The 26,879-nt window shown below is 44.9% G+C and overlaps 1 protein-coding gene across 2 annotated transcripts in view; it reads left to right on the top strand.

Annotated features, from left to right (window-relative positions):
- The window catches only part of GPATCH2 (G-patch domain containing 2), a 257,162-nt gene that overhangs the window by 10,938 nt on the left and 219,345 nt on the right, over positions 1-26,879 (top strand). The window contains exons 2-4 of one of the 2 annotated variants that reach the window (XM_090048834.1): positions 5,868-5,954; positions 16,438-17,151; positions 23,677-23,738. In XM_090048834.1, coding sequence (XP_089904960.1) covers positions 5,868-5,954; positions 16,438-17,151; positions 23,677-23,738 — 863 coding nt within the window. The remainder of the gene's footprint in view (positions 1-5,867; positions 5,955-16,437; positions 17,152-23,676; positions 23,739-26,879) is intronic. The other variant, XM_090048842.1, reaches the window with a different exon arrangement.

A 26,879-nucleotide genomic window follows, 5' to 3' on the forward strand; every position in this document is an offset into this window, starting at 1 on the left:
TCTGAAAAGACACTTTATCACTAGCAACGAATAGTTGCTTTAACTGATTTTTATAGACATGCTAAGCTATAGAATCTTTAAAAATATTTGAGAGAATGTCTAGCCAGTGTGTTCTAAACAACACATTCTATATTACAACCATTGAATATGATCTTTTCCTAGTAAATGCTGTCCATTTTTATTGTTGATATATTTTTAAATATATCCTTGTTTCCAAAATGTGAAAGCAAACATGTGCATGTTTCATCTTGTTTCAGACGGTTATTTTTAACAGCCCCTGCAGATAGAACTCTAGGAAAAAGGATCAATTCAAATATGTCCAATATTGTGGACACCTAATTTTTCAGGTGTGTGCAATGTAAAAAGTAACAATATCAGCTCCTCTGATGAACCATTGGTATGCTGAAAAAGTACTGCTGCCTTTTTAGAAACTAGATTATATAATTAAAAATAAATAAGTTGCTGCTCCCGCTTCTTGATTAGTAGGTTCTCCTCCATTCTTTTAAGCAGACTGTTTTTATTTATATTGAGTTATATGCAGGCCACTGTTCTATCTGTTGCTTAGTTCACACTGTCTGCTTGTTTCCCAGATCTGAGCCTGAAGGCTACTCTGAACTATACAGGTAGTCCAATAAAAGGTATCACCCACCAAATCCTTGATTTGTACAGGCAGAAATAAGAAAACTACTGAATCAATTAGGTGTGTTTTCCTGTTCTTTAATAAATGACATCTTGATATGTTCAGAAATTTAGATACAACATGGTTTGTATTCTAGCCATAATCTAATGGGATTTTAGCACCCTGATTTGACTAATCATGCGAAGTGAGTATGCTTAGATTATTATAGTATGAGTTGGTCTGATCTTTTCATGCAAAACAGTTTTAACGGTCAACAGAGTCTTGCAGTCCTGACCCCCTAGCCTGGGAAGTCTGCTGCTTCCTGGGGGCCCACATCCAAGACATTGCAGAGAAGATCTCTCAGCTCCTCCAGCCATGCTCCTTATTCATGTGTGCACCAATGACACGGCTTGGAGTGTTCCCAGCTGGGTCGTGAGGCGCTACAGGGATTTGGGAGTGGGGCTAAAGGGTCTGGGGGCACAGGTGGTGTTTTCTTTGATCCTCCTGGTCTTGGGGTATGGGCTGAGGAGGGAGAGGAGGATCCAGGTAGTTACCCAAAGACTGTGACGCTGGTGTCATCAGGAAGGCTTTGGCTTCTATGACCACAGCCTGCTCTTTAGCGAGAGAGGCAGCAAGCTGCTGGGAAGAGATGTCCTCCACCTCTCTCCTCTGGGGAGGAGGCTCTTCTCAGCCAGACTGACTAACCTGCTCCACCAGGCTTTAAACTAAGCCTGCTAGAGGATGGGGGGGACTATCGCCACTGCTGGCCTGCTGAGCAACCCTTGCAAAGCCAGCAGGCCAAGGGACTTAAGGGAGCCTACCCGTGCCCCAGGCCTGGTACAATCTGTGGACAAGGCAAGAGCCCCCAAGGGGACACTTGCCTGCTTGTACACAAATGGCAGGAGCTTGTGGAATAAGCAGGAGGAACTTGTCCTCCTGCTTAACACAAATAATTATAACATTATAGGGATAACGGTGACCTGGTGGGACCCCACCCATGACTGGACCACGGGTATAGAGGGCTATACCTTGTACAGCAGAGATCGAGTAGGTGAAAGGGGTGGGGGTGTAGCTGTCTATGTTAAGGAAAGCTACGTGTCCCTGCAAGCTGATATTGGCGACCAGGGTGGATGACTGGAGACCCTCTGGGCTAAAATCCTTGGGGAACACAGCACAGGGGACGCAACAGTAGGCATCTACTAAAGACCTCACACCCAAAGCCAAGATCTTGACCAGGAGTTCGCCCGGGAACTGGCTGAGGCCGCATGCTCCAGGACCATGCTTGTCTGGGTAGTTGAAGTCACCCATGACATCTCATGGGAGGATAACTCAGCAAAATCCGAGCAGTCACAAAGCTTCCTCTCGTGCATGGATGACCTCTACCTGACTCAAGAAGTCTACAGGCAAACGAGAGGTAAACTGCTGCTTGACCTGGTACTGGTAACTGGGGATGACCTAATCGGAAACGTAATGATCGATGGGAAGCTGGATGACAGTGACCACAAGCTGATCACCTTCACCATCTGCCGTAAAGCTGGCAAGTCAGTCAGCAACATGGGAGTCCTTGACTTCAGAAAAGCCGACTTTGACAAGCTCAGGAGGCTTGTCAGTGAGGCCCTAAGGGACCACAACTGCAGGGGGAGGGGAGTTCAGGAAGAGTGGTTGCTCCTCAAGGGAGCGATCCTCAATGCACAGCTAATTCTATTCCACCTGGGAGGAAAGGCAGCAAGAGGGCACAGCAGTCCCCCTGGCTCGCCAGGGATCTAGCAGACCTCCTGAGGCTAAAAAGAAGGCCTGCAGAGTATGGGATTCACCTCCAAGGAGGAATATTCTGCACTGGTCCGGTCCTGCAGGGAGCAAACCAGGAAAGCCGAGGTTGCAACTGAACTCCAACTAGCCTCGAGTATCCAGGACAATAACAAGTCCTTTTTCAGATATGTGGGAAGCCAAAGGAAAAGCAAGGGCAGCATTGGACCCCTGCTAAACCAAATGGGACAACTGATGCCCAGGAAAAAGCCAACCTATTAAATGGGTACTTTGTGTCGGTCTTTCATCAGTCTCATGGGATGCCCATGCCCACTACGGGACAGGGAGGTCCAGGTGAGGGAGATCCCCTGCCCTCCATCTATGCTGATCTTGTGAAGGAACACCTTGAGAGGCTGGATGCCTTTAAGTCAGCTGGCCCTGACGATCTAAACCTCAGGGTACACAAGGAGCTGGCAAGCATCATAGCCCAGCCTCTGGCAGGGATCTTTGAAAACTCCTGGCGCTCTGGTGTAGTGCCCAATGACTGGAAGAAGACCAATGTGGTGCCTATCTTCAAGAAAGGGAGGAGAGTGGATCCGGCAAACTATAGGTCCATCAGCCTGACTATCCTGAGGAAGGCCTTGGAAAAGTTTGTTAAAGAGGCCATCCTTAATGGACTGGCCAATGCCAACATCCTGAGGGATAGCTAGCACGGGCTTGTTGTGGGTAGGTCTTGCTTGACCAATCTCAGTTTCTTCTACGACCAGGTGACCTATCACTTGGACAAGGGAGAAAAGATTGATGTTGTATATCTTGACTTTAAAAAAGCCTTTGATCTGGTATCCCATGGTCACTTCTTGGTGAAACTGGCTAGTTGTGGCCTTGAGTCCACCATGATCTGCTGGCTGAGAAATTGACTCCGTGGTCAGACCCAGAGAGTGGTCATTGAAGGAAGTTAATCGTCATGGTGCCCTGTGACCAGTGGGGCCCCCAAAGGGTCTGTCCTGGGACCCATGTTGTTCAACATCTTCATTAATGATGTGGGCATTGGAGTCAGAAGTGGACTGGCCAAGTTCGCTGATGACACCAAACTTTGGGGCAAAGCATCCACACCTGAAGAGAGGAGGGCCATCCAGGTTGACCTTGACAGGCTCAGCAAATGGGTGGACTAGAACCTGATGGTGTTTAACACTGAAAAATGCAAGGTTCTCCACCGTGGGAGGAAAAACCTGCAGCATCCTTATAGGCTTGGTAGCACTATGGAAGAAAGAGACTTGGGAGTCACCATTGACCACAAGATGAACATGGGCCTTCAATACGATGCTGCAGCTAGTAAAGCGAGCAAAATGCTGGCTTGCATCCATAGAAGCTTCTCAAGCAAATCCCAGGACGACATTCTCCAGTTGCACTTGGCCTTGGTGAGGCCGCAGCTGGAGTATTGCATCCAGTTTTGGGCCCCACAACTCAAAAAGAATGTGGAGAAGCTTGAGGGAGTCCAGACAAGAGCCACATGCATGATCAGAGGTCAGGAAAACAGACCTTATGATGAGAGGCTGAGACCCATGGGACTCTTCAGCCTGGAAAAGCGCAGGCTCAGGGGTGATCTAGTGGCCATCTGTAAGTTTATCGGGTTGCTCATCAGGATCACCAGAGCTCCCCAAGGGATGACGAGGTTGAATGGTTATAAATTACTACAAGACTGTTTCAGGCTGGACGTAAGGAAGATATCAGCTAGGTATCAGGAGGCGCTACTTCATGGTCAGGGCGGCTAGGATCTGGAACCAACTTCCAAGAGAAGTGGTGCTGGCTCCTACCCTGGGGGTCTTTAAGAGGAGGCTAGATGAACACCTTGCTGGGGTCATTTGACCCCAGTAATCTTTCCTGCCATGGCAGGGGGTCGGACTAGATGATCTACTCAGGTCCCTTCCGACCCTAGAAACTATGAAACTATGAAGAATTTCTTTGCTATCCAAGCCCCCAAGGTCTGAAATAGCCTGTCATCGGAGGTGGTTCAAGCACCTACATTGAGCACTTTCAAGAGAAAATTGGATACCTATCTTCCTGGGATCCTATCACCCCAGCTGACTTCCTGCCCCTCAGGTAGGGGGCTGGACTTGATCTTTTGATGTCCCTACCAGCCCTAATGTCTGTGAAATCTCTATGTGAGCATGGTTGTAGTGGTAGTGTAGACAAGCTCATTGAGTGGATTTCAAGCGGTTCAGGCTTTGTTGCATTGGGTTCAGTGAAAAGATTAATATACAAAGAGAAAGCGTACTTGATTAATTGCCAGAGCACACGAGACTCATAAAACCTGACATTCTGTGGGAATTGAATGCCTTACTGCCCTCTGCCTCCTGAAAGTCATGAATGTCTAAATATGTTCACTTCATACAGGTTTTCTCTTGTAACTGTGTGCCATCAGAGAAGTTGTACATGATAGCGATAAATATTTGAGGGAGAGAAGGCTGTTTCAGGAATGTTAATGAAACATGGACTCCTCTTTTTTGAGACTTGAAACATTAATATTAAAGGAATAATTAGAAGAACTGTGAAGACTCAAAACTTTAATGAGAAAATGTTAAAAAATGTTGTTCTTACTTGGTTTTATAGAGTTCATAGATTCATAAATACTGGGGTCAGAAGGGACCTGCCAGTGGCAGGAAAAAATGCTGGGGTCATGTGACCCCAGCCAGGTGCTTGTCCTTTCTCTTCTTGAAGACCCCCATGGTAGGTGAGGGCACCACCTCCCTTGGAAGGCCATTCAAGATTCTGGCATCCTTTACTGTGAAGAAGTTATTTCGGATGTCTAACCTAAACCTACTCTCCATCAGCTTGTGACTGTTGCTTCTGGTTATTCCAAGGGGTGCTCTGGTAAACAGAGCATCTCCTATTCCCTGCTGCCCCACAGTGAATTTGTATACTGCCACAAGATCCCCCCTTAGCCTTCTGTTGCAGAGGCTGAAAGGGTCCAGGGCTCTCAGCCTTTCCTCATAAGGCCTTCCCTGCAGGCCTCTAACCATATAAGTGGCCCTTTTCTGGACCCTGTCAAGGTTGTCCTTATCCTTCTTGAATTGTGTCTCTCAGAATTAGATGCAGTACTCTAGCTGTGGCCTGACCAGTGCCACACAGAGGGGAAGCATCACCTCTCTGAACCTGTTTGTGATGCGCCTACTAATGCATGGCAAATTAACTCTGCTGTTTGCTTTGTCACATTGATGACTCATATTCATCTTTGAGTCGACAACAACTCTGAGATCTCTTTGTGCTGCTGTGCTCCTGAGAGGTCATCCCCCAGCCTATAGATGTGCTGGTGATTCACTCTCCCTAGGTGCAGCACCTTGCACTTGTCCTTGTGAAACTGCATCCTAATGTTCTCTGCCCACTTCTCTAACCGGTCCAGGTCTGCCTGGATTCAGTTTCTTCCCATCAGTATGTTTGCTTCGCCCCATAGTTTGGTGTCATCTGCGAACTTGAACAGTGTGCTTTCCACATCCTCATCCAGGTCGCTGATGAAGATATTGAACAGCACCAGCCCAAGGACTGAGCCTTGGAGGACCCCAATACCGACTCATCCACCACCACTCTCTGGGTATGACCCTTAAGCCAATTTGCCACCCACATGATTGTGTAATCATCTATGGCACAGCCGTTCAATTTGCTTATAAGAATAGGATGGGAAACTGTCAAAGGCCTTCTTAAAGTCCAAGTAGATGACATCTACCTCGATACCTGCATCTAAGCTTTTAGTGACCTGGTCATAGAAAGAAATGGTTAGTCAGGCAAGATCTACCTGCTGTGACCTTTGCTGGTTGCCCTTCAGCATTGTATTACCTGCTGGGCTCCTGGAAATGTGTGATTCTTAATCATTTTTTCAAGTTGGAATATATTACAGGACCCCACACATCATGGCTACATAGGTACATAATTGAAGCATGTGTTACGCATGCTGTTAGCCATCCTGCCTACATTAGCCTGGGGTAAAGGGGTTAATAAGTTCTGATGTAATGCTATAGAAAAAAGAGAGACAAGAACCTGTGCTGGGAACTGGGGTGGAAGGTGGGCTGGCTCCTGCTGCATTTTGCGGTCCTGGTCATGCAGCAAGCAGGTGAGTGGGGAGGGGAGTAGTGGGTGTGGGTGGGAAGGAAGAAAGGGAAGCGGCCAGGGAAAGAGACCCATGGCAGGCGGGTAGGAAGTGGCAGTGAGTGGGCGGGCAGAAACATGGGGCCCACGCTGATGCCCCGCAGCTGGGGCTGGCAGGAGCCCAGGGGAAGGAGGCAGGAGCATGGAGCCCAGGCTAGCAGGGGCCCACACCACCTCACACCCTCCAGCCCCTCTCCCCTTCTACACATGCCACAACCCCCCAACTACTCCCCCACACACAGCACCCCACAAACTCCATATCCCCCCACACCTATCCATTCCCCCACAAACCTCATACACACATACCAATACCCTCCCTCACCCCACACATACCCAGATAGACAAACCTGCACCCACCCACCCATACCCCCTTACAAAATATAAAAGTAAAACTTCTTTTTAAACCAATATGTAATCGCCTGTATGTACACTACACAAACACACAAAATCAGGAGAAAAATATTTTTGAAGTAAAATTAATGTATGTTTTGGGGTTTTTTTATTTTGTTTTTTTTAAAGATATAATTTGTTGAAGTGCACCCGTACATCTGTCCATATTATATCAGCACTGATAAAAGGAAAATTGACATTGGTGCGGAAGAAATCAAACTTCGCGTTGTGTTTGGTATTAGAATTCACGGACTCAGTATGAGTTTATTGGCGACTTTACCATACAATCGTAGGGAGGAGATCTAACAGAACTTCCTCCCTCTACAAGTTAACATACCTTTTTATACTTCATATTGTGAAAACAGACATGATTTAAACAAAGCATCCTTGAAAAGAAAGGGGTAAATCGTAACAGTTGCTTGCTCAGCAACATGTTTTGTTTTGAAAACTGTTATCACCTTTTTGTTTTTAGGAAAGGAAGAACATTTGTTCCAAAAAAACTGTGCATGGAGTCATAATATGCAGAAGAGTTTTTCTTATTTTAAAACATTTTAAAATATGAAGCAAGACCATTTATTTTGCTTCACTTTTTTTCTTAATCAATGAGAGGCCTGGATAAATCTATAGTTGGATAGAGCCCTGGATAAATTTATAGTCAAGTTAGAGGGGCCTGGATAAATCTACTTCAACATTGGTAATCGTTTTTTTTGGCTGATGTGGCTGATAATGTTGCTGATATATGCTGTGTGCATGTGCACAGCTGCAGCATGCACGCTGCCAGCTCGGCAGCTTGGAGAGCAGCTGTTAAGTCTGTTGTGGGGGAGGACTAGATCGAGGCCTCGGCAGTGAGGGAGGGAGTGGGACTGGGGCAGGTGCTGCCCAGTTGGGGTGGGGTATGGGACAGGGAAGGCATGGGGGCCACGTGCCCCCGGATGTGTTCACGGGGCAAGGGTGGGATGCCTGCCATGCTGGGGGCAGGGCTGGTGCCAGTCTCTTCCTGGCAAGGGTGTTGGGCCACCGCTGTGCTTGGAACAGGTGGTGGCAGTGCTGGGAAGGGGGACTATGGTGAATTTTGAGGTGGCTCTAGCCCCTCCCCAGCTTCCCTTTCCGTGCTGCCGCCACCTGCTGTGAGTGCATCTCAACCCCCCCACCAGGAAGAGCCCAGCACTGCTCCTGGCCCTAGCGGGTAGAGGGAGTCCAGCCTCATCCCACACACAGATCTGGGGGACACATACCCCCTGTACCTCCCCGGAGGTGCATGCAGTGATGAGAGCTGTGGCCCCCAGATGAGCCACTCATGGCTCTGTTCTGTGCCCCCACCCTGCCCTGCCGGGTAGCCCCAGCCCAGCCCCTTCTTAACTCCCTCCCTCACCACTCAGGTCTCAATTCCCCCCCCCCCCCCCCCCAACAGACCTATCAGCCAGATGCTGTTCTCCAAGCTGCCCAGCTACCTATCAGCAGTCAGATCAGTATTGACTGATGTGGCTCATTAATAATTTGCAATCGGTATCAGCTCAAAACATCTTTATTAGTGCACCCCATATAATTTGGTGTTTTCTGGTTCCAAAATGGCAGACCCCCTAGCCAAAAGGAGTACTTCCAGGGGCAAGGGAAGGGTCTTCTGTTGGCAAAGGTTGGCTTAGAGGGCAAGACTTACAGTTCCAAGAGGTGACCAGGGGATAGGACACCTGTCAAGGGGCTGGGCTACCTTTGCAACCTTCGACAGCTCACCAAAATCTGGTAAGTGGCACTCTAGCCAAAATAATTGCCTGCCCCTGTTCTATGTAGATGTCCCTTGACCATCAGATGATATTAGGTACCATGAGGGAAACTGACCAGCAGAATTAGTGGTAGTATAACTATACTGCTGGAGCTGTGTTGGCATATCTGTGTGGACACTGTATTTTGTACTAAGTTGATGTGGCTCCCTTAGGAGCTGTGCTGGCACAACAGCATTCTGTATCCTACTCCCTGAACCTGGATGGAGTCATGTGTGCATTTGTGGAGTGTTCTCACACCTTTGGGGTTGCCCTTCTGTCCCAGCCCCTTCTGTGCTGTCTGCTTCTTGCCTGTTGAGATGACTGAGATGCTCCAAAGGTCACCTTCCTCACCTCTGGCACTTTAGTTTTACCTGCCTCACCTAGCAGAGGGGACTTCGCCATCTATAAGAATCGCACCCTTATCCAGTCATGTGCTCCAAAAAGAGGCTTGCCTGTTTTCATTATCAATTATCATTGACAATAAGTGAGTTTTAAAAAAACTTTTATATAAAAAAGCAAGAACAAGCATAAGAAATCTGTAACCATGTGTAGAGAGAGACGAAGAATAAGTAGAGGGGACACTAGACCAATAACCTTTTTTACCCAGCACCTCTACAGTGTTTCCCTATATACCTAGGAAAACTAGAAACAAAACCTTACTCAGGGTAAAGCTTAAGTATGATTTCTTATCTGATCATTTACATGCATCCCCCATTGGATTCTCAGGGAGCCCACACTGCATATATTTTCTTACACCCTTCTTTCCCCCAAAGGTGCATGCTTACCAGGCTAAAAATCCTTCCTAATCTACTTAAAACCAGGAGAATATTTGCATCCATTCAGGCATGGAGATTTCTAATCCATTTTCCCGAAGATACTGTCTCTGTTTCCATACAGTGAGCAAATAGCCTTCCTGTTTCAATGGTAGGGTTTCTCCTTTTAATATGTAAGTTTGTCATTGTCTGGAAGGGCCTGTTTGTGAGTAAACATACTCCTGTCAGATGTAAATTTTTACAGATTACTGCTTTCCAGCCATTTAGGCTCTGAGCCTCTCCCAGGTGCCAAAGAAATTCATTGTTTGTCACGTGAAAGTTATTATCGTATTGTGCAATCCTGGTCCTATTATAACACATTTTATAGCAAATTAGCACAGTGCATATAAGCATGGAACAATAAAGCTAAATACAGCTTGGTGCGATCTATTGGTAGAGACTACACATGCCATATCAGTAAAACACCTGCAAGAAATCACATGTGACATCCCACGAATCCCCCAGAACATAGGTTCATGACACCTACCATAGCTGCTATTTCTGTCAGGCAGCTTTCCCATATAGACAAGTCCCAAATAAAGAAAAAACAAAATTGCTTGGTGCGGTGAGACAGAATGAGATGAAGATCAAAGAGCTCCTTAAGGTACTTTGTTCTTGATAAGTAGTTTGTTTGTTTTTTAAATTCAGTATAGAACACTGTGCCAGCAACAGAGCATCAATATTTTTTTTCTAAGTGCTGAACTTCATCTACAACTAGCGACATGCTGATTAAAAATAAAGTTGTAGTCTAAGACTGAGATGCAAGTCCTCTTTATCCTCTGTAGACATGGTTTAATACCTTTTCTATCATGTGAGCCTGAAAAAAAATATTAAGCTATATCTTAACTTAAGGGCTATTAAAGAGTTTTTTCTGGTAATATTAAACTAACTAAACAAGCAGAAACCTTTTGCCCCTTTCCCCTCTCCCTTCTTAGTGTACAAAGGGCCAAAAATGTTGGTATGCTGAACACTTTTAGATTTCATAGATTTCATAGACATTAGGGCTGGAAGGGACCTCGGGAGATCATTGAGTCCAGCCCCCTGCCCAAAGGGCAGGAAGTCAGCTGGGGTCATAGGATCCCAGCAAGATAAGCATCCAATTTACTCTTGAAGGTGTTCAATGTAGGTGCTTGAACCACCTCCGCTGGCAGACTGTTCCAGACCGTGGGGGCTCGGACAGTAAAGAAATTCTTCCTTATGTCCAGCCTGAAACGGTCTTGCAGGAGTTTGTGACCGTTCGACCTTGTCATCCCTTGGGGCGCTCTGGTGAACAGACGTTCCCCCAGATCCTGGTGGTCACCCCTGATAAACTTATAGGTGGCCATCAGATCACCCCTGAGCCTACGCTTTTCCAGGCTAAAGAGTCCCATGGCTCTCAGCCTGTCATCGTAAGATCTGTTTTCCTGACCTCTGATCATGCACGTGGCTCTCCTCTGGACTCTCTCAAGCTTCTCCACATTCTTTTTGAGTTGTGGGGCCCAAAACTGGAGGCAGTACTCCAGCTGCGGCCTCACCAAGGCCAAGTACAAGGGGAGAATGACGTCCCGGGATTTGCTCGAGAAGCATCTATGGATGCACGCCAGCATTTTGGTCGCTTTACTAGCTACAGCATCGCATTGCAGGCTCATGTTCATCTTGTGGTCAATGATGACCCCCAAGTCTTTTTCTTCTGTAGTGCTAATCAACGTAGCACTGCCGAGCCTATAAGGGTGCTGCAGGTTTTTCCTCTCAAGGTGGAGAACCTTGCATTTTTCGGTGTTAAACACCATGAGGTTCTCATCTGCCCATTTGCTGAGCTTGTCCAGGTCAGCCTGGATCACCCGCCTATCTTCTGGCGTGGATGCTTTGCCCCAAAGTTTGGTGTCCTCGGCGAATTTGGCCAGTCCACTCCTAACTCCAATGTCCACATCACTAATGAAGATGTTGAACAGTATGGGTCCCAGGACAGAGCCTTGAGGGACCCCACTGGTCACAGGGCACCATGATGAGTGACTGCCATCAATCACAACCCTCTGGGTCCGACCACGAAGCCAATTTCCCAGCCAGCGGATAGTGGTGGAGCCAAGGCCACAACTGGGCAGTTTGGCCAAGAGGTGATCATGGGATACCAGATCAAAAGCTTTTTTGAAGTCAAGATACATGACATCAATCTCTTCTCCCTTGTCCAGGTGATAGGTCACCTGGTCATAGAAGGAAATGAGATTGGTCAAACAAGACCTAACTACAACAAACCCGTGCTGGCTGTCCCTTAGAATGTTAGCCTGGGCCAGTCCATCAAGGATGGCCTCCTTAATAAACTTTTCTAAGATCTTCCCCAGGATAGAAGTCAGGCTAATGGGCCTGTAGTTAGCTGGATCCACTCTCCTCCCTTTCTTGAAGATTGGCACCACATTGGCCTTCTTCCAGTCTTCGGGCACTACACCAAAGCGCCAGGAGTTTTCAAAGATCCGTGCCAGCGGCTGGGCTATGACGCTCGCCAGCTCCTTGAGTACCCTGGGGTGCAGGTTGTCAGGGCCAGCTGACTTGAAGGTATCCAGCTTCTCAAGTTGTTCCTTCACGAGGTCAGCATTGATGGAGGGTAGGGGATTCCCCTCACCCAGATTTCCCTGTCCCATAGCAGGCATGGGCATCCCGTGTGACTGTTAAAAGACTGACGCAAAGTACCTATTTAATAGGTTGGCTTTTTCCTGGGCGTCAGTTGTCAATTGCCCCATCTGGTTTAGCGGGAGTCCAACATTGCCCTTGCTTTTCCTCCGGCTCCTCACATATCTGAAAAAGGACTTTTTGTTGTCCTTGATGCCTGAAGCTAGTTGGAGTTCAGTTGCAGCCTTGGCTTTCCTGGTTTGGTCCCTGCAGGACTGGACCAGCGCGGAGTAATCCCCCTTGGAGGTGAATCCCATCCTCCATCCTTTGTAGGCTTTCTTTTTTAGCCACAGTAGGTCTGCTAGGTCTCTGGAGAGCCAGAGGGGCTGCTGTGCCTTCTTGCTGCCTTTCCTCCGTGTTGGAATAGATTTAGCTTGTGCACTGAGGATCGCTTCCTTGAGAAGCAACCACTCTTCTTGAACTCCCATCTCCCTGGGGTCATGGTCCCTGAGGGCCTGACCGACTAGCCTCTTGAGCTTGTCAAAGTTGGCTTTTCTGAAGTCAAGGACTTCTGTGTTGCTGACTGACTTGCCAGCTTTATGGCGGATGGTGAAGGTGATCAGCTCGTGGTCGCTGTCACCCAACTTCCCATCAATCTCTAGGTCGCTGATTAGGTCAAGCAGCGCTTACCAGGTCAAGCAGCGCTTTGCCTCTCGTTGGCCCATAGACTTCTTGGGTCAGGTAGAGGTCATCCACGCACGAGAGAAAGCTTTGCGCCCGCTCAGATTTAGCTGAGTGATCTTCCCACGAGATGTCCGGGTAATTGAAGTCACCCATGACAACCAAGGTCCTGGAGCAAGCGGCCTCAGTCAGTTCCCAGGCGAACTCCTGGTCAAGCTCGGGACTTTGAGTGGGAGGTCTGTTAATAGACTCCCACCGTTATGTCCCCTGTGCCGAATTCCCCACGAATTTTTACCCGGAGGGTCTCTAGCTGTCCATGCCGGTCGCCAACATCAGCTTGCAGGGACATGTAGCTTTCCTTCACATAGAGAGCTACACCCCCGCCCCTTTTGTCAACACGATCCCTCCTGTATAGGGTATAGCCCTCTATACCCGTGGTCCAGTCATGGGTGGAGTCCCACCAGGTTTCCGTTATCCCAATGACGTCATAATTCTTTGCACTGAGCAGGAGGACGAGCTCGTCCTGCTTGTTGCCCAGGCTCCTGGCATTAGCGTACAGGCAGGCAAGTGTGCCCTTGGGGGCTCTTGCCTTGCCCACAGATTGTGCCAGGGCTGGGGCAGGGGTGAGCTCCCTTAAGTGCCCCCTTAAGTGCCTTGGTCCGCTGGCTTTGCAAGGGCCGTTCAGCGGGCCAGCAGGGGCAGTAGTCCGCCCCTCCCCCAGCGGGCTTAGTTTAAAGCCCGGTGGAGCAGGTCAGCCAGCCTGGCTGAGAAGAGCCTCCTCCGCAGAGGGGAGAGGTGGAGCCCATCTCTTCCCAGCAGCTCACTGCCTCTCCCTCCAAAGAGCGGGCTGTGTTCATGGAAGCCAAAGCCTTCCCAATAACACCAGCGCCGCAGTCTTTGGTTCACCGCATGGATCCTCCTCTCCCTCCTCAGCCCATAGCCTGAGACTGGGAGGATCGACAAAAACACCACCTGAGCTCCCAGACCCCTAAGCCCCACTCCCAACTCCCTGTAGCGCCTCATGACCTGGCTGGGGGTGCTCCGAGCCGTGTCATTGGTGCCCACATGAATAAGGAGCACGGGGTAGTGGTCTGTGGGCCGGAAGAGCTGCGGGATCCTCTCCGCAATGTCTCGGATGCGGGCCCCCGGAAAGCAGCAGACTTCCCGGTCTAATGGGTCAGGGCGGCAGATTGCCCCTTCAGTGCCCCGCAGGATGGAGTCTCCCACAACAAACACCTTACACTTTGTCTTGGGGAGAGCGGGGCCAGTAGCTGCGGTCGAGCCTGGGTTGCCTGCAGGAGCTGGCAACTGCGTGGGATCTGCTGGGGCTGCAAGAGGTGCGAACCTGTTGCTAAGCTCCGGCGGGGCAGCGGCCTTGGTGCGGCAGGCCTTGGGGCCCTTGACCACCTTGTGAACCTCTTTTGGACATCTGACTTGTTAAGTTACTGACCATATTTTCACTGCATGTTAACAGGCATAATGTAATAATGAGCAGCAACTCCTCCTGTTAGCACATGAAAAAAGATGCTGACAATATTTTGGTGTGAAAATCTGGTTAGTTTTTGATAGCTTCTCCCAGGTGTTCAGGAATTGGTGTTTGTATATAGTTTTTTTTTCTTAATTAAGTTTGCAATGCATACGGATGAACTTATTTAAATATACTGGGTGACAAATATGCTAGACGGTAGTGAAAGGTAGCTTTAGGCTATAGTAAAATTCTTGCTTCCTGACTACACAGTGCGTCTCTGTTTTAGATATCCTGATTTCTTTTCTGGTCAGATCCTAGTAGACAACTTTGCCTTGAATCTTATAGAATTTGGAGAGTGGTCTCTGTCAACTAAATCTCATTCTATTATCTCAGTATTTTAAAATATATAAAGAGACAAAATTTAGTAAGACAGAACTGGTCACTATTTTTTTAATATATATTTCTTTAAAAAAATATAACAACAAGGTTGTCATAGAATGATTATCTCTTGATGCTCCCTAAATGCCAAAATGGAGCTGAGGCATTATTTCTGTAAGGAATATACAGTACTGGTTTATTCTGAAATCTTCTGTTCCTTGGGCTTACCCCCCCCACCTACACACACACCCTCTAAGAATTAGGCCCCCTCTACACATAAAGTAAAGGCGCAATGGGCTCTAATGCACAACCACACAATCATACCTCCTCCATGCCACATGTGCACAGCAAGAGGCATGATTGTGGGGCCATGCATTAGATCCCATCTCACCTTATTGCTGGTGCAGAGGGGAGCTCAATTCCAGGCTTCCCTTAAACCACCAAGAAGCAAGCTCTCACATCTGGAACCCCCCTCAGGAGCTTCTAGCAGCTGGTATGCTCCATGCACCCCCGGGCCTTCAGGATTGTGGCTGCCATGATTTTGCAGGCTCAGGAGTGTGCGAAAGCCCTGGGCCTGGTTGACCATGGTGGACGAGCCTGCTTCATGCACCCCCAAGCCTAGGAGACTGCAGCAGCTACAGGGTCAGGGCTCTCATGTGCCCTCAGGGTAGTTCAGTGATGATGTATAGGGGGTGCACAGGTGTGCATGTGCACCCCCTGAGAGCGCTGGAGCACCCCCTTGCAGCTAGCACTCCCTGCTTAGGTGAGAGGTGGGGGGAGGGGGTAGGCAGGAGCGCCAGTGCCCTCCCCCCCCCGTGAGTGCCATCTGGGGAGTGGGGGCACCAGGAAAAGCGCTGCTGGCACTTCCAGGTGCCCTGCTTGTGCTGCCTGGCCGGTCGGGGGAGGCACATGCTTCCCCTGACTCAGGAGGTACCAGTTGCCCATGGGATAGCTGTGCCTCCCAACTGCTGAAATCCAGTTAGATCCCAGCCCCCAGCATCCTCAGCTGGGGGGTTGTGAGTCCCCGTGCTGCTGGGGCCCGGATTTGGCAACCACTGGAACTGAGAGTCCCAAGCGGTTGCAGGGCTCATGGCCCAGGCTGGACAAGGCACACCCTTTTGTCTGGAAGCCCCATGAGCTAATGGGGCTCCCAGCCACAGGACCCTGCTACAGGTGCAAATTAAACCTCAGTAGCAACCAACTGTAAAGTTAGGACACATTTTCGAGGTCTAACTTTATAGTTGGTTACAGCTTTTTATGGCCTGATAAGTACTTTGCATGTGTAGCTCATCTCCAAGTAATTGCTCAGTTAACCAGTTAATTTTGTGATCCCTGTAATGTCTAGAGTGGGACTTAGTGTATCATGTTGACATTTAGGTAGTATCAACAGACAATTATATTTTGACAATTTTTACCCTAATGGCAACTTCTAAACTGCTCCATAATATACACTGTTCAGTTTCTACTCTGTATATTTAGAGTATGTTCACTTGGCTACAGTTATATTGACAAGTTATAACCTGTTTTCACACCAGCAGACTAAACCCCTGATAATGAGGCAGTAATTTTACTTTTAAACAATATTAGTAGGACCATGAAAATATAAATTTCTGTTGTCATTGAGATGGAAATTGGGTGAGAGAGAGAGGGGGGAGAGACCTAATACACCTGGCAAAAAATATATAAAATTAGCTGTTTTTTATCTTTCAATTGCTTTATAAAACCTGGCATTAAAACTAGCTTTCAGTGACTCTAGTATTGACCTATAAAATGGGTTATTGAATTTGATACATACCACTTTTTCACTGTTCAAAAGCAGTAATCATTTATTTATTGTATTCTTTCCCTCTGCAAATGTAGGCATTTCAGTAAGACTATGGAGGAGCTAGTTCACGATCTGGTCTCAGCACTGGAGGAAAGTTCAGAACAAGCCAGAGGAGGTTTTGCTGATACTGGAGATCATTCTCGTAGTGTGTCTTGTCTTCTAAAACGTCAGGCAAGAAAAAGGAGGGGTCGGAAAAGACGTTCATTTACCACCCATCATCCTTGGGAGACTGGTCACTGTTTAAGTGAAGGTTCTGATTCCAGTCCAGAAGAACTGAGTAAAGACTACAGAGAGAATCATGCTAATAAGAAAGACCACAGTGACTCTGATGACCAGCTGTTGGTTGCTAAACGGAGGCCTTCTTCAAACTTAAATAATGTTAGAGGCAAAAGACCTCTATGGCATGAATCGGATCTGGCTATGGACAGTTTAGGAAACAGAACCTTGCGTAGGAGAAGAAAAGTGAAACGCATGGCAATAGATCCACCACCAGAAGTTGCAAGTACGCTGACATTGACCCAGCAGCAGGATAACATCAGGGATCAAGAAATGGACAGTGACAACAGATTTTACCAACATCAAGAGTTTGCCAAGAGCAAAGTGAAAAAAAGAAAAATAGCTGCAACTAGACAAGGACCAGAAATCTTGGATGAAGGAGTAGTCATAGAAAATGAAGAAGTGAACCAGGCAAATAAAGAAAAAATGGAGTATGAAGAGCAAAAGGGCTCAGATGAGAACATGAGTGACAGGTTGTGTGTTATCTTTCTTTTGTACCAAATGAAAGTTTTTTGTTTTATTTTTCTTCACAGTGAAGGTATTGGCAAGCTTTGATTCCTTTATTCCAGATGTTTTAAAATACAATCTATAACAATCATTTTTTTAATCAGTAAATTCTAGGAGTCTTTCCTTACTCAGTAATACTACTTCAGATGTTGTACAGTGTCACATTGCTTGGTTGAAATACCATGCAAGGGGAAGCCTGATAAGTGACAGGATAGCAACAAAACAAATACTTACTTCAAGGGAAAATCCCTACAAATCACTTCAGAATTAAGGAAATTGAGTTGATCATTGTTTTTATCCTAGGTATGTCAACTAGTGACAGTTTTCAGTCAGTTTCATGCAAGGTAATTGATTAGCTCAGATTTTCTAACTTCTAGGTACTGGTAGTATGGTTGGTTTTGCTATACATCAGAAGGTTATCAGTGTTTAGATGCACCAGTTACACAGTCTGTGCCTGTGTGTCATGGGCATAAAAAGTCTGCAGGTTGCTGAGAGTACACATCATTTACGAAATGCAAAAACCAATTTACAGTTCAGAAACACCTGAGCTTGCCATTAGAAAAATGGGGGAATGATGACCCTCTGGCAGTGTGCCTCATCCATCCATTCCAGACAGCAGGCATGCCACAATGGTAATTGTTTCCAAAGTACTATTTTGACAACAGAGAAAGGTGTAAGTCATTTTTCCACAACATACAAGTGATGTTACCTGCAGGGTCTGATGAGCCCGATCATGTGCATAAGATTTTGAATGCATAAATATCAGCAGGGAAACTCCTATTAAAACATAAGTTCTGGCCAGTCTCATGGCTTGACAGCAACAACATTCCCACTTGGTAGTAGCTGTCTTATCTTTTGAAGTGCGTTGATTTTTTTTGTGCTTATTAGGCACTCAGTTTAAATGCAGATATCACATACATACATAGATGCTTGCCAAGGGGAAGATGATAACTTATTTATTCAATAACCGAAGTATTGTTAAATGACTAACTCCAGTTATTGAATAATTGTGAAGGAAAAAAAAGTACTATATACTTTTGTGGTCTGCTTCCTAAGAACTGTTGACAGTTTAAATTGCCATATGAATCCCAAGTCACATATTTATAGAAAAGAATTTTCCCTCCCCCCTATTATCTTTAAAATTGCATTGGACCAAAAGCAGTCCTTACTGGGCCCTTTGTGATTGAAATTCATTCAGGGTTCACTATGTCTGTCCTGTTTGCTTGTAAACTGTTATGGTCTTGAATTTTAACTGTCATTTTAAAATGCCTTAAAATGTACCATGCAAAGGTACAAATACTACAAGGATAGGGTTACCATACATTCAGGTTTTCCCAGATATGTCCTGTTTTTGAGTCCTCCCATCTCTATCCGAGGGTTGTTTTTTTTTTTTAAATATCAGCAAATGTCTGGGCAGCGAGGGAGAGTGATTAGAGGCATGGCAGGCAGGTAAGAGAGAGTGTGTGTGCATGTGTGTGTATGTGTGCGCATGGCACTAGGGCTGCAGCAGGGCAGGGAGATGGTGAAAGGGGGTGGGGGGAAGGGGACTGTGGGTTGAGAGTGAGGCGTGTCAGTAGGGACAGGGGTGCTGCAGGTTGGGGCACCAGCATGGTCTGGGGGGCAGGATACAGGGGCAGCAATAGGGCTGTGGCTTGGGAGTGAGGGGCAAGGGCAGGACACGAGCATATCACTGCCCCCCCACCCTACTTCATTCTGCTGTTTTCTTCTGGGTTGTGTTTCAAACGGCAGGAATCAGAGTGTGGGTGTAGGGAAAATGCATTTTTTAAAATGTCGCTGCAAAACCGCGACATTTATCAAAGGTGTTAAGATGTATCACCTAACAGCTTTTACCTCACACTTTCAATTTAATTGAATTTGGTGTTGTGGCATAGACTAGAAGCCCTGTGCCCTGGCACTGTTTTCCTAAACCTTCAGCAAAACTTTGACTTAAAAAGACCTCAGCTGCTAGCAGGTATCTTTCCCTTGCCCTCCCTTTTCCCACCCTCCAACCCCTTCTCTCCACTCCTTCCACTTGGTTTAATTAAAAGTCCTAGCTTCTAGCAAAATATAATATTCCTCAAAAGTATTATCACTGCTTGGCTCCACCACCTTATCCCACTGGAGGAACAAGTAGTAGTAAGTTTCTGCTACTAGCCTGTAATAGCAGATAAAAATATTACCCTAAAAGTCTATGAGATGTAAAATAGTGAATTACTTAAAACACCTTGGGTTAGATTCATTTAGGGAAATGAAACGCAGAATAAAAATGCACAGGGTAAATGAAAATGAGTACCTGTATGTTTGTATCTACACAGTGCTTTGAAAAGTCTCTTTATAAATTCTAACCTAAACTCTCAGCAGCAAAGATTTTTTTTTTAATCAATCCAAATACGTAAACCTAAAAAAGGAGTAAAATACCTCAGCTTTTTAAGCTATAATCAGATAGGCCTGGGTAAGGTTTAAAGTATTTTTTAATGTAATATTTTTGCTGCATTACTGAAACTGCACAGTTAAAATGTTAAGTCAGAAAATAAAGGAAATATAACTAATGATCTCTAGACTTTTAACTGTAAGCCTTTAATACTTCAGCAATGGGGCAGTGGTAGAAGAAAGAACCCTCTAGCTTTTAAAATGTCAGTGTTTAAATGATTCCATTGAGGCTGCTCACTGATGATTAGGGTTTAGGGAGTCAGCTTTGTTTGTTGCCTCATAATAGTTGTCTGTAAGGTTGACTTTTAAAGGATCACTAAAAATAAATAATAACAAAATACATGTGTCATACTTTGCTTCATTGATGTATATTACAGCAATGAAGGCTTTACGGTGCAGGAAATATCTTGCCAAGCATTTTGCCTGCTTGCTTTATTCTGTAGCAATATCAGGAATACTAAGGTCCTCCTTCCCCCTCTCCCCCACTTTTTTTCCCCTCCTGGTTGTTTTTGTTGGAGATAATTTTGGGAAGTGAGAATGTGAATTGTAAGCTTTTGCACATTAACTGAAGGAAGTAAGGGATGCCAAATCTTAGCCACTGACTTCCTTTCTCTATGTGTTTAATTAGGCATTTGTGTGATCGTTAAACTAGTTCAATGGAAATCTCTTCCTTTCTTAATTGCTTACTTGTAGAGTTTTGTGATGCTGTAATTTCATTTTAATTTCAAAGACCGTAATCTTCCAAGGTTCACATCTAGCATTCATAGAAAAGCCTTGTACTCCTGGATAAACTCCAACTTTCTTTATGACACAAAGTAAATAAAAAAGCATGGCTAGCATGCAACTTTTTTTGTGATGACAAGCTAGCTTTTATTAAAAAAAAAAAAAAAATGAGTATGCAGCAAAGATGGATAGTCACGTTAAAATAATAGAATTAAAACTTACCATGCCAATCACCTTATTAATTTTCACTTGTTCCAATCCTCAAGACATAGTTTCTGAAGGATCTTCCTGTGCATAGATTCATTTGGATGCTTATCTTCCACACTTACAATTATCAGAGTCCTGCATCTGGAGAACCATGTACCCAACAGAAATAGTGTTTTTGGGACCATGAAAGAGGCTTGGCTGCATAACATTAGCATTAAAAAATGGCCATTGGATGTACTTTCAAGAAACTTTCAAATGTTTATATGCTTCTCTTTGAACAGATCAAGAAGGTACACATCGATGAGGAGAAGAGAGTAAAATATTCATAAACTGGGGAATTATGTGGTGAGGAGAGGAATGTGTGGTTGTCATCTCTGTTTTCTCAAAATGCAGATGGCTGAAGGGATTTCCTACACCTAACCCCCCCCCCATAAAAATGGAAAGAAAAAAGGAAATGCCCTTAGAGATATGAAGTTTCAGCCAAACAGCTATGAAGTTGTAGGATCTGTACAATTCTGAGGTTCGCGCACCTATCTACATCAGAATGTTAAACGTAAAAATGGGATACTAGGATGGGCATAGGTGTATAGTATTCTAATATTCAAGCTCTGACCTTCTGCTTTAAAGATCACTTTACTCATGTAGCTCATGAGGTTTGTTGTCATCTTTGTATTTGGGTTAGATATCCAGGTTAAGAACTTAAGTCCCTTAGGTTCCTTCTCAATGTACAGGTAAAAGCTCAATGGGATCTAATGCACGATCCACACAGTCACACCTCCTGCTGTGCCACATGCATGGCAGGAGGTGGCATTGTGGGATTGCACATTAAATCCCATCACACTTTATTGCTGGTGCAGGGGAGCCCAATGGTGGGCTCCCCCTGGCCCAGCAAAAAGCAAGCTCCTGCAGCTGGAAGCCCTTGCAGCTCCCATGAGCCCCTGTGCAGCTGCCACAATCTCCCATTCCCAGGGGTGAGTGAAGCCCTGCAGGCTGGGATATCACTGCAGCTGCAGTCTTCCAACCCTGGGTGTTTTACCCATCCCTAAGGCTGGGAGATCATGGCAGCTGTGATCTTCCTGCCCTGGTGCTGGAAGATTGTGTCAGCTATAAACTCTCAGTCCTGGGGCTAAGAGATCATAGCCTCCCCTTGGGTCCTGGCATGGGAGGTACATTGCCAGGACCCAGCATCTGCAACTGCTGGAGCTGAGAGTTCCCCTAGTTGCAAGATTCCCAGCCTTGGCTGGGGAGACAGGGCTGCCACTGGGAAGACCTTGCTACAAATTCAAATTAAAGCTCAGTAGCAACCAGCTATAAAGGTATTACACATTTTTGAGGTCTAACTTTATAGCTGGTTGGAGCTTTTTATGGTGTGATAAGTACTTTGCATGTGTAGCCAGTTTCCAGATAATTGTGCAATTAACCAGTTAATTGCATGATACCTGTAATGTGTAGACAGGGCCTTATAATTGTCTTGCAGATAAACGATGGAGTGTAAGTGTGTAAAATAAGAATATGTTCAAGCAGAAGGTACAACAGAAAACTTCTCTTCTTGTACAGCTCTGCCTATACTTTTAAGAATGGGACAGGTGCCTCAGCAAACCGCTGTATCACTTCCACACATGTCCCAATTTTAAACTGTTAGAACACCTCCAAAGGAAGATGCAGATTACCATGAGCTTGGGAAGGGTGGCATATAAACTGAATGACTGAATAAATAAATAAATAAATAGACAAGCCCTTAAATGTTTACTGCCCAGGACAAATAAACAATTTCAAGTTTATTTTTATGAGACTGGGATTAGGGGGAAAAAACAACGCCTTGTCTCTTCCTTAATTTTCTAAGTAACATAATTCGTTTTAGACCTGAAAAATAGTTAAAGCACCTAAGTTGGAAAGAAACAAGATCCAAATTGACCATATGAATAAACGTACGGAAATTCAACACTGAATTTATATCATTTGAAATATGTGAACTAATGTTTTTTTTTTTATGTGAGGGGTGCCTCCTGAAATAGGAAAAAATAGTTATTTAACTTCCATTTGTATAATGTATGTACTACATTAAAAATAAACCTGACATACATACCATTTCCCTGAATCAGTTTGTGAGCTGTTGTAATTTTAAAAAGTTTCCCCCTATTTCATTGGTGGTAAACTAAAGGATATATTATCGCAAGAATTGGTGCCTTAGAAGTATAATATTTTTAAGTATAAAATATTGTACTATGTATATAATATAAAATAATGAGACAAAACATCTTTGTCAAATGAGAGGTATGTGTGTGTGTACACACACTTGATCTTTGCTGTATTTTAAATATAGGAGACAATTTTTAAGACTTTTAATTTTACCAAATAGTGTGATTTACATTGGGTTCAACAAAAAGAAAACAATTCCTCTCTTCCTCCCTGGCTTCAAATTTATATATAGAAGTGTTTATATATTGTGAATAACTATATAAACGCGTTCTTGTTTATAAGGCCATGTCAGAAGTTACAGAAAAGTAAATCGTAACTTGCATTTTCTTTTGCTGTCATGATCATATTCATTTTTCCCAGGGTGACCTTTCCTTTGATTTAATAGATTTCATTGTTGTAAACTTTTTTCTTTCTCTCCGAGTAATGTAGTTGTAGTGAATCCTTAAGCAATGCATTTTCCAGAGTATTTGCAAATGTTGTTAAGAAAAGTAATTCCATCTCCACACACTTGTATTTCATGTGCTGAAGAAAGGCTTAGACTGCTTTTGATTGAGATTTTTCCCATTTTATTGAGCAGTGGTGTTCTAGGATCAAGCTGAATTGCACAGCATAAGAAAGGAGCAGTGAGCATTTGATGGAAGCAGATAATAAAATGCATCAATTGTGTCAGCACCTCGTTGCAGTCGCATCTGGCTTACTGTCAGGGTCCCATTAGATTCCTGTGGTTTTATGTACCAAAAATAATATGCTCTGTAGTTAATGGAACTAGGATATTTGCAGTTTGATTTAAAAAAAAATCATCTTATTTTCTATCAGATCTTTTGTTGAGCTTAAGTTCTGTCTGAGCATAGCCTTGTCACTTCAAAATTTTACGACTGAGAGAGCAATTGTTCTTTTGATCTGTTTTTCTTTCTTTTTTTTCCTTATTACAGTGAATCCAGTAGCCTGAGCAGCAGTGATGCTGGTTTGTTTACCAATGATGAGGGAAGACAAGGTAGTGATGTATTTTTTTTTTTCTCCAACTTATCAGTCTAAATTCTATAAGAATTGCAAGTTAGTAGGTTGATGACTGTTCCAGTTGTTTTAATGTTCTTCATAACAAGTTGAAGGTATAACTTGCTTCTTCTTAAACATTATAGAATGGTGTTCTGTCTCCACAACCTAAAATTGTTAAATCCCGTGTTTATCTCTGAAAGCTTGTATATAAAGCTCATATTAGGTAGTTTTTCTGAGCAATTTACATTATCCTTTGTATTAAAATAAATATATCCAAGACAAATATGGGAAAAGTACAAAAGTAACTAAATTTACAGAACTTTTCATTGACTGAAAACTTATTCTCTGAAAAAAGTAATTGAGGTCAGTGTCTCTTTGCCATCCCAGAATGATAAAATGTGAAAAACCAGTGACATGTAGAGGCATTCCCTTTCTGCAAAGCATTACTTATACATCTGAAATTTACCTTTTTATGGACAGCATGATCAGGTCTGTATTTTTTTTGGTGTGAAGACTTAAGCTTTTCACAGTGGTTTGTACTATATCTTTGCAATCATCTGCAGAAATTACTTGTTTCATTTTCTTTTCCCAGTTATATTTCTGTAAAGGTACACTACATTCCTGTTTTGTTCTTTAATCAAAGAAATCTGATTATCTAGCAATTTCCTGGACCTGTCTGCTAGTGGCCCTGCATTATGGTTATGGTTTTGTAAATATCTGCCCTGTGCAATAAAAGATATTTGTGTTTCGGCATATATTTTTATGTAACTGATACCAAAAAGCACCTACTTCTTTTAAATGATGTTTCCACAACCTAAAATTGTTAAATCCCTGTATGGTTTTGATGAGTAAATGGCAACTTTAATAATATAACGTTACTTTTTTCAATCTGTATTGGTGTGGTTTGATTTTTTGGGGGGGGGAATTATGGTTGTAAAGAGATATAACTAACATTAGGAAGACTAGATTTCTATTTTGTTAGAGCTGTAGTTTTTCTTATTTTCTGTTTCAGTTTGATTCTTGAAATTTGTACCTTTTTCTGTATGTGTGTTTCTAGTAGAATGTCTTGGTTTTAAAATTGAATTCTTAAAAAATAGTTAAAATTATGTATTGTTCTTTTGCATAGAAAAGGTAAGCCAGAAGTTTGCTGTTTTTTACCTTACATTTTGCAAATTAATTATTTTGATGATTTATTTATTTTTACTTTATTTATTTATTTTTTACTCTGAATCTAATTTGATGCCATGGAGTCTTTTAGTTCAGAAGAATGTTATTGTTTCCATTTTAGACTCGTTTAAATTTGCTCATGATTGATATTTCCAAGTCTCCTGTTAGTGTCAAAGTTATTGTTTTGTGTCCTTTAACTTTTTGTTTTAGGTAACTTTGAATTGACGTTTAAAATTTTGGAAACAGACAATAAAACTTTGTCTATATAAAATGTAACTATTAAGAATGTCCCTTACTTACAATACTGTAGCACTTAGGAGCTGTAGGTATGGCCATGGCCCTTCTTTGCTAAAGAAAAAACACTGTTTCTATCCCAAAGAGATTATACAGTAAATATTGGCAAGAGACGAGCTGTATACAGGCAGATGCGGAATTGCAAGGAAACAGTGCTGGCTGTCTCAGCAAATCAGTGGTCTAACAATTGTCAGGCCTTTTGTAAGTACCAAGAAGAAGAAGAATTTTAAGGAGGAATTTGGAGAAATATACTGAGCTTAGGTGCTTTGTGGGAGCTCCTTTCATACCTGAGAGGGAAATGGGAGGAAAAAGTACAAAGGCACTTCTTGAAAATCAGCATGTTATTATGCATCAGCTGAAGACAGGAGTTAACATATCTAAGACTAGAAATAGATGTCACCAAATGAAATGGATCAGCTTTGCTGCAGTGTGTCAAAGCACACAGATCATCCTCTTCACTGGGCAAAACACACATCACCCCTTCTCCCTGTCCCCACCCCCTTTTGATCGTGTGAGACAAGAGGCAATATGACCTCCTCACTTTTCCCACCTAGTCAGACCCAGAAAAATGTGGTTTTCCCCACTGAGCCAGAGCCTTTTCCTTGTGTTGGCAGAGAAATGAGTGGCTGGCCAGGGAAAAGCCCCACTTCCCCACTCAGCCATGACTGGATGGAGAAGAACTTTACCCTGCCCTGCCAGACCTGGGCTACAGGTCTGGCTGAGCAGGGAAAGCACCACAGAGGTAACAGAAGTCTGCCAAAATAAAGCAACAGATTCTCTCACTACCTTTATTGTGCCACTGATTTTCCTTTCATGTGGCACAAGAATGGGTTTCAGCATCTATTTAAGGGATGGGCAAAATATGGCCTGTGGGCCAGAACTAGCCCTCCATCCGGCCCTGGCCCAAGTGCAGGGGGCAGCCTGGGCCATGGTGCATGTGGCCAGTTCTACCATTCCTGGGCATGCGGTAGGGCAGGGGCAGTGTGGCATGGTGCCTAGACTCCACTTCTCAGCAGCCCTAGCAACAGCTCCTTCTGGCTGCTGCCAGACCTGGCTCCACTGCCCAGGCAACCCTGGCCCATCTGCCCTGCATCCACCACCGTGGGTGCCAGACAGAGTAGGTGGACAGGGTCTCCATGAAGACCAGCTGGGATCCCCACAGGTGGGCAGGGTATGGAAGTGGGGTAGATGGGGGCTGGGATCATCGGACGGTGAGAGTGCAGAGCCAGAGCACAGGGCAGATCCACTATCCATACCTCACACATCCCTGCCATGTGGGAAGCAGGTAGCACCTCTGCCCCTCACACTACGCTGTGACTCTGGGTTCAGCCCCAACTCCCAGATGCTGGTTCTCCTCACACCCACAGCCCCATCTGATCCACCCAGCAGAGTAGGCACTGCCAAAGGGGTCCTTGCCGGTCATTGAAGACCCTGCTCCATCTGGCGTCCCTGCTGGTGAGTGTGGGGTGGAAGGGCCTGGGCCAGATAGTATCAATTGCCGCGCCCCCCCCCCCCCCCAACACTGCATATGCCCAAGTCAGCACCCTTCCCTGCCTGACTGTCCTGGGCTGGGTCACCACCCCGCCCTCAGCCTCCCCTCACCCCCAGCCTGCAATAGCTCACCCAAATTCCTAAAGTGCCCCTCCAGCCAAAATAATTGACCACCTCTGGTCTATTT

The sequence above is a fragment of the Crocodylus siamensis genome, chromosome 1, assembly GCF_052110815.1.
Source record: "Crocodylus siamensis isolate JL-2025a chromosome 1, ASM5211081v1, whole genome shotgun sequence".
NCBI lineage: Eukaryota > Metazoa > Chordata > Crocodylia > Crocodylidae > Crocodylus > Crocodylus siamensis.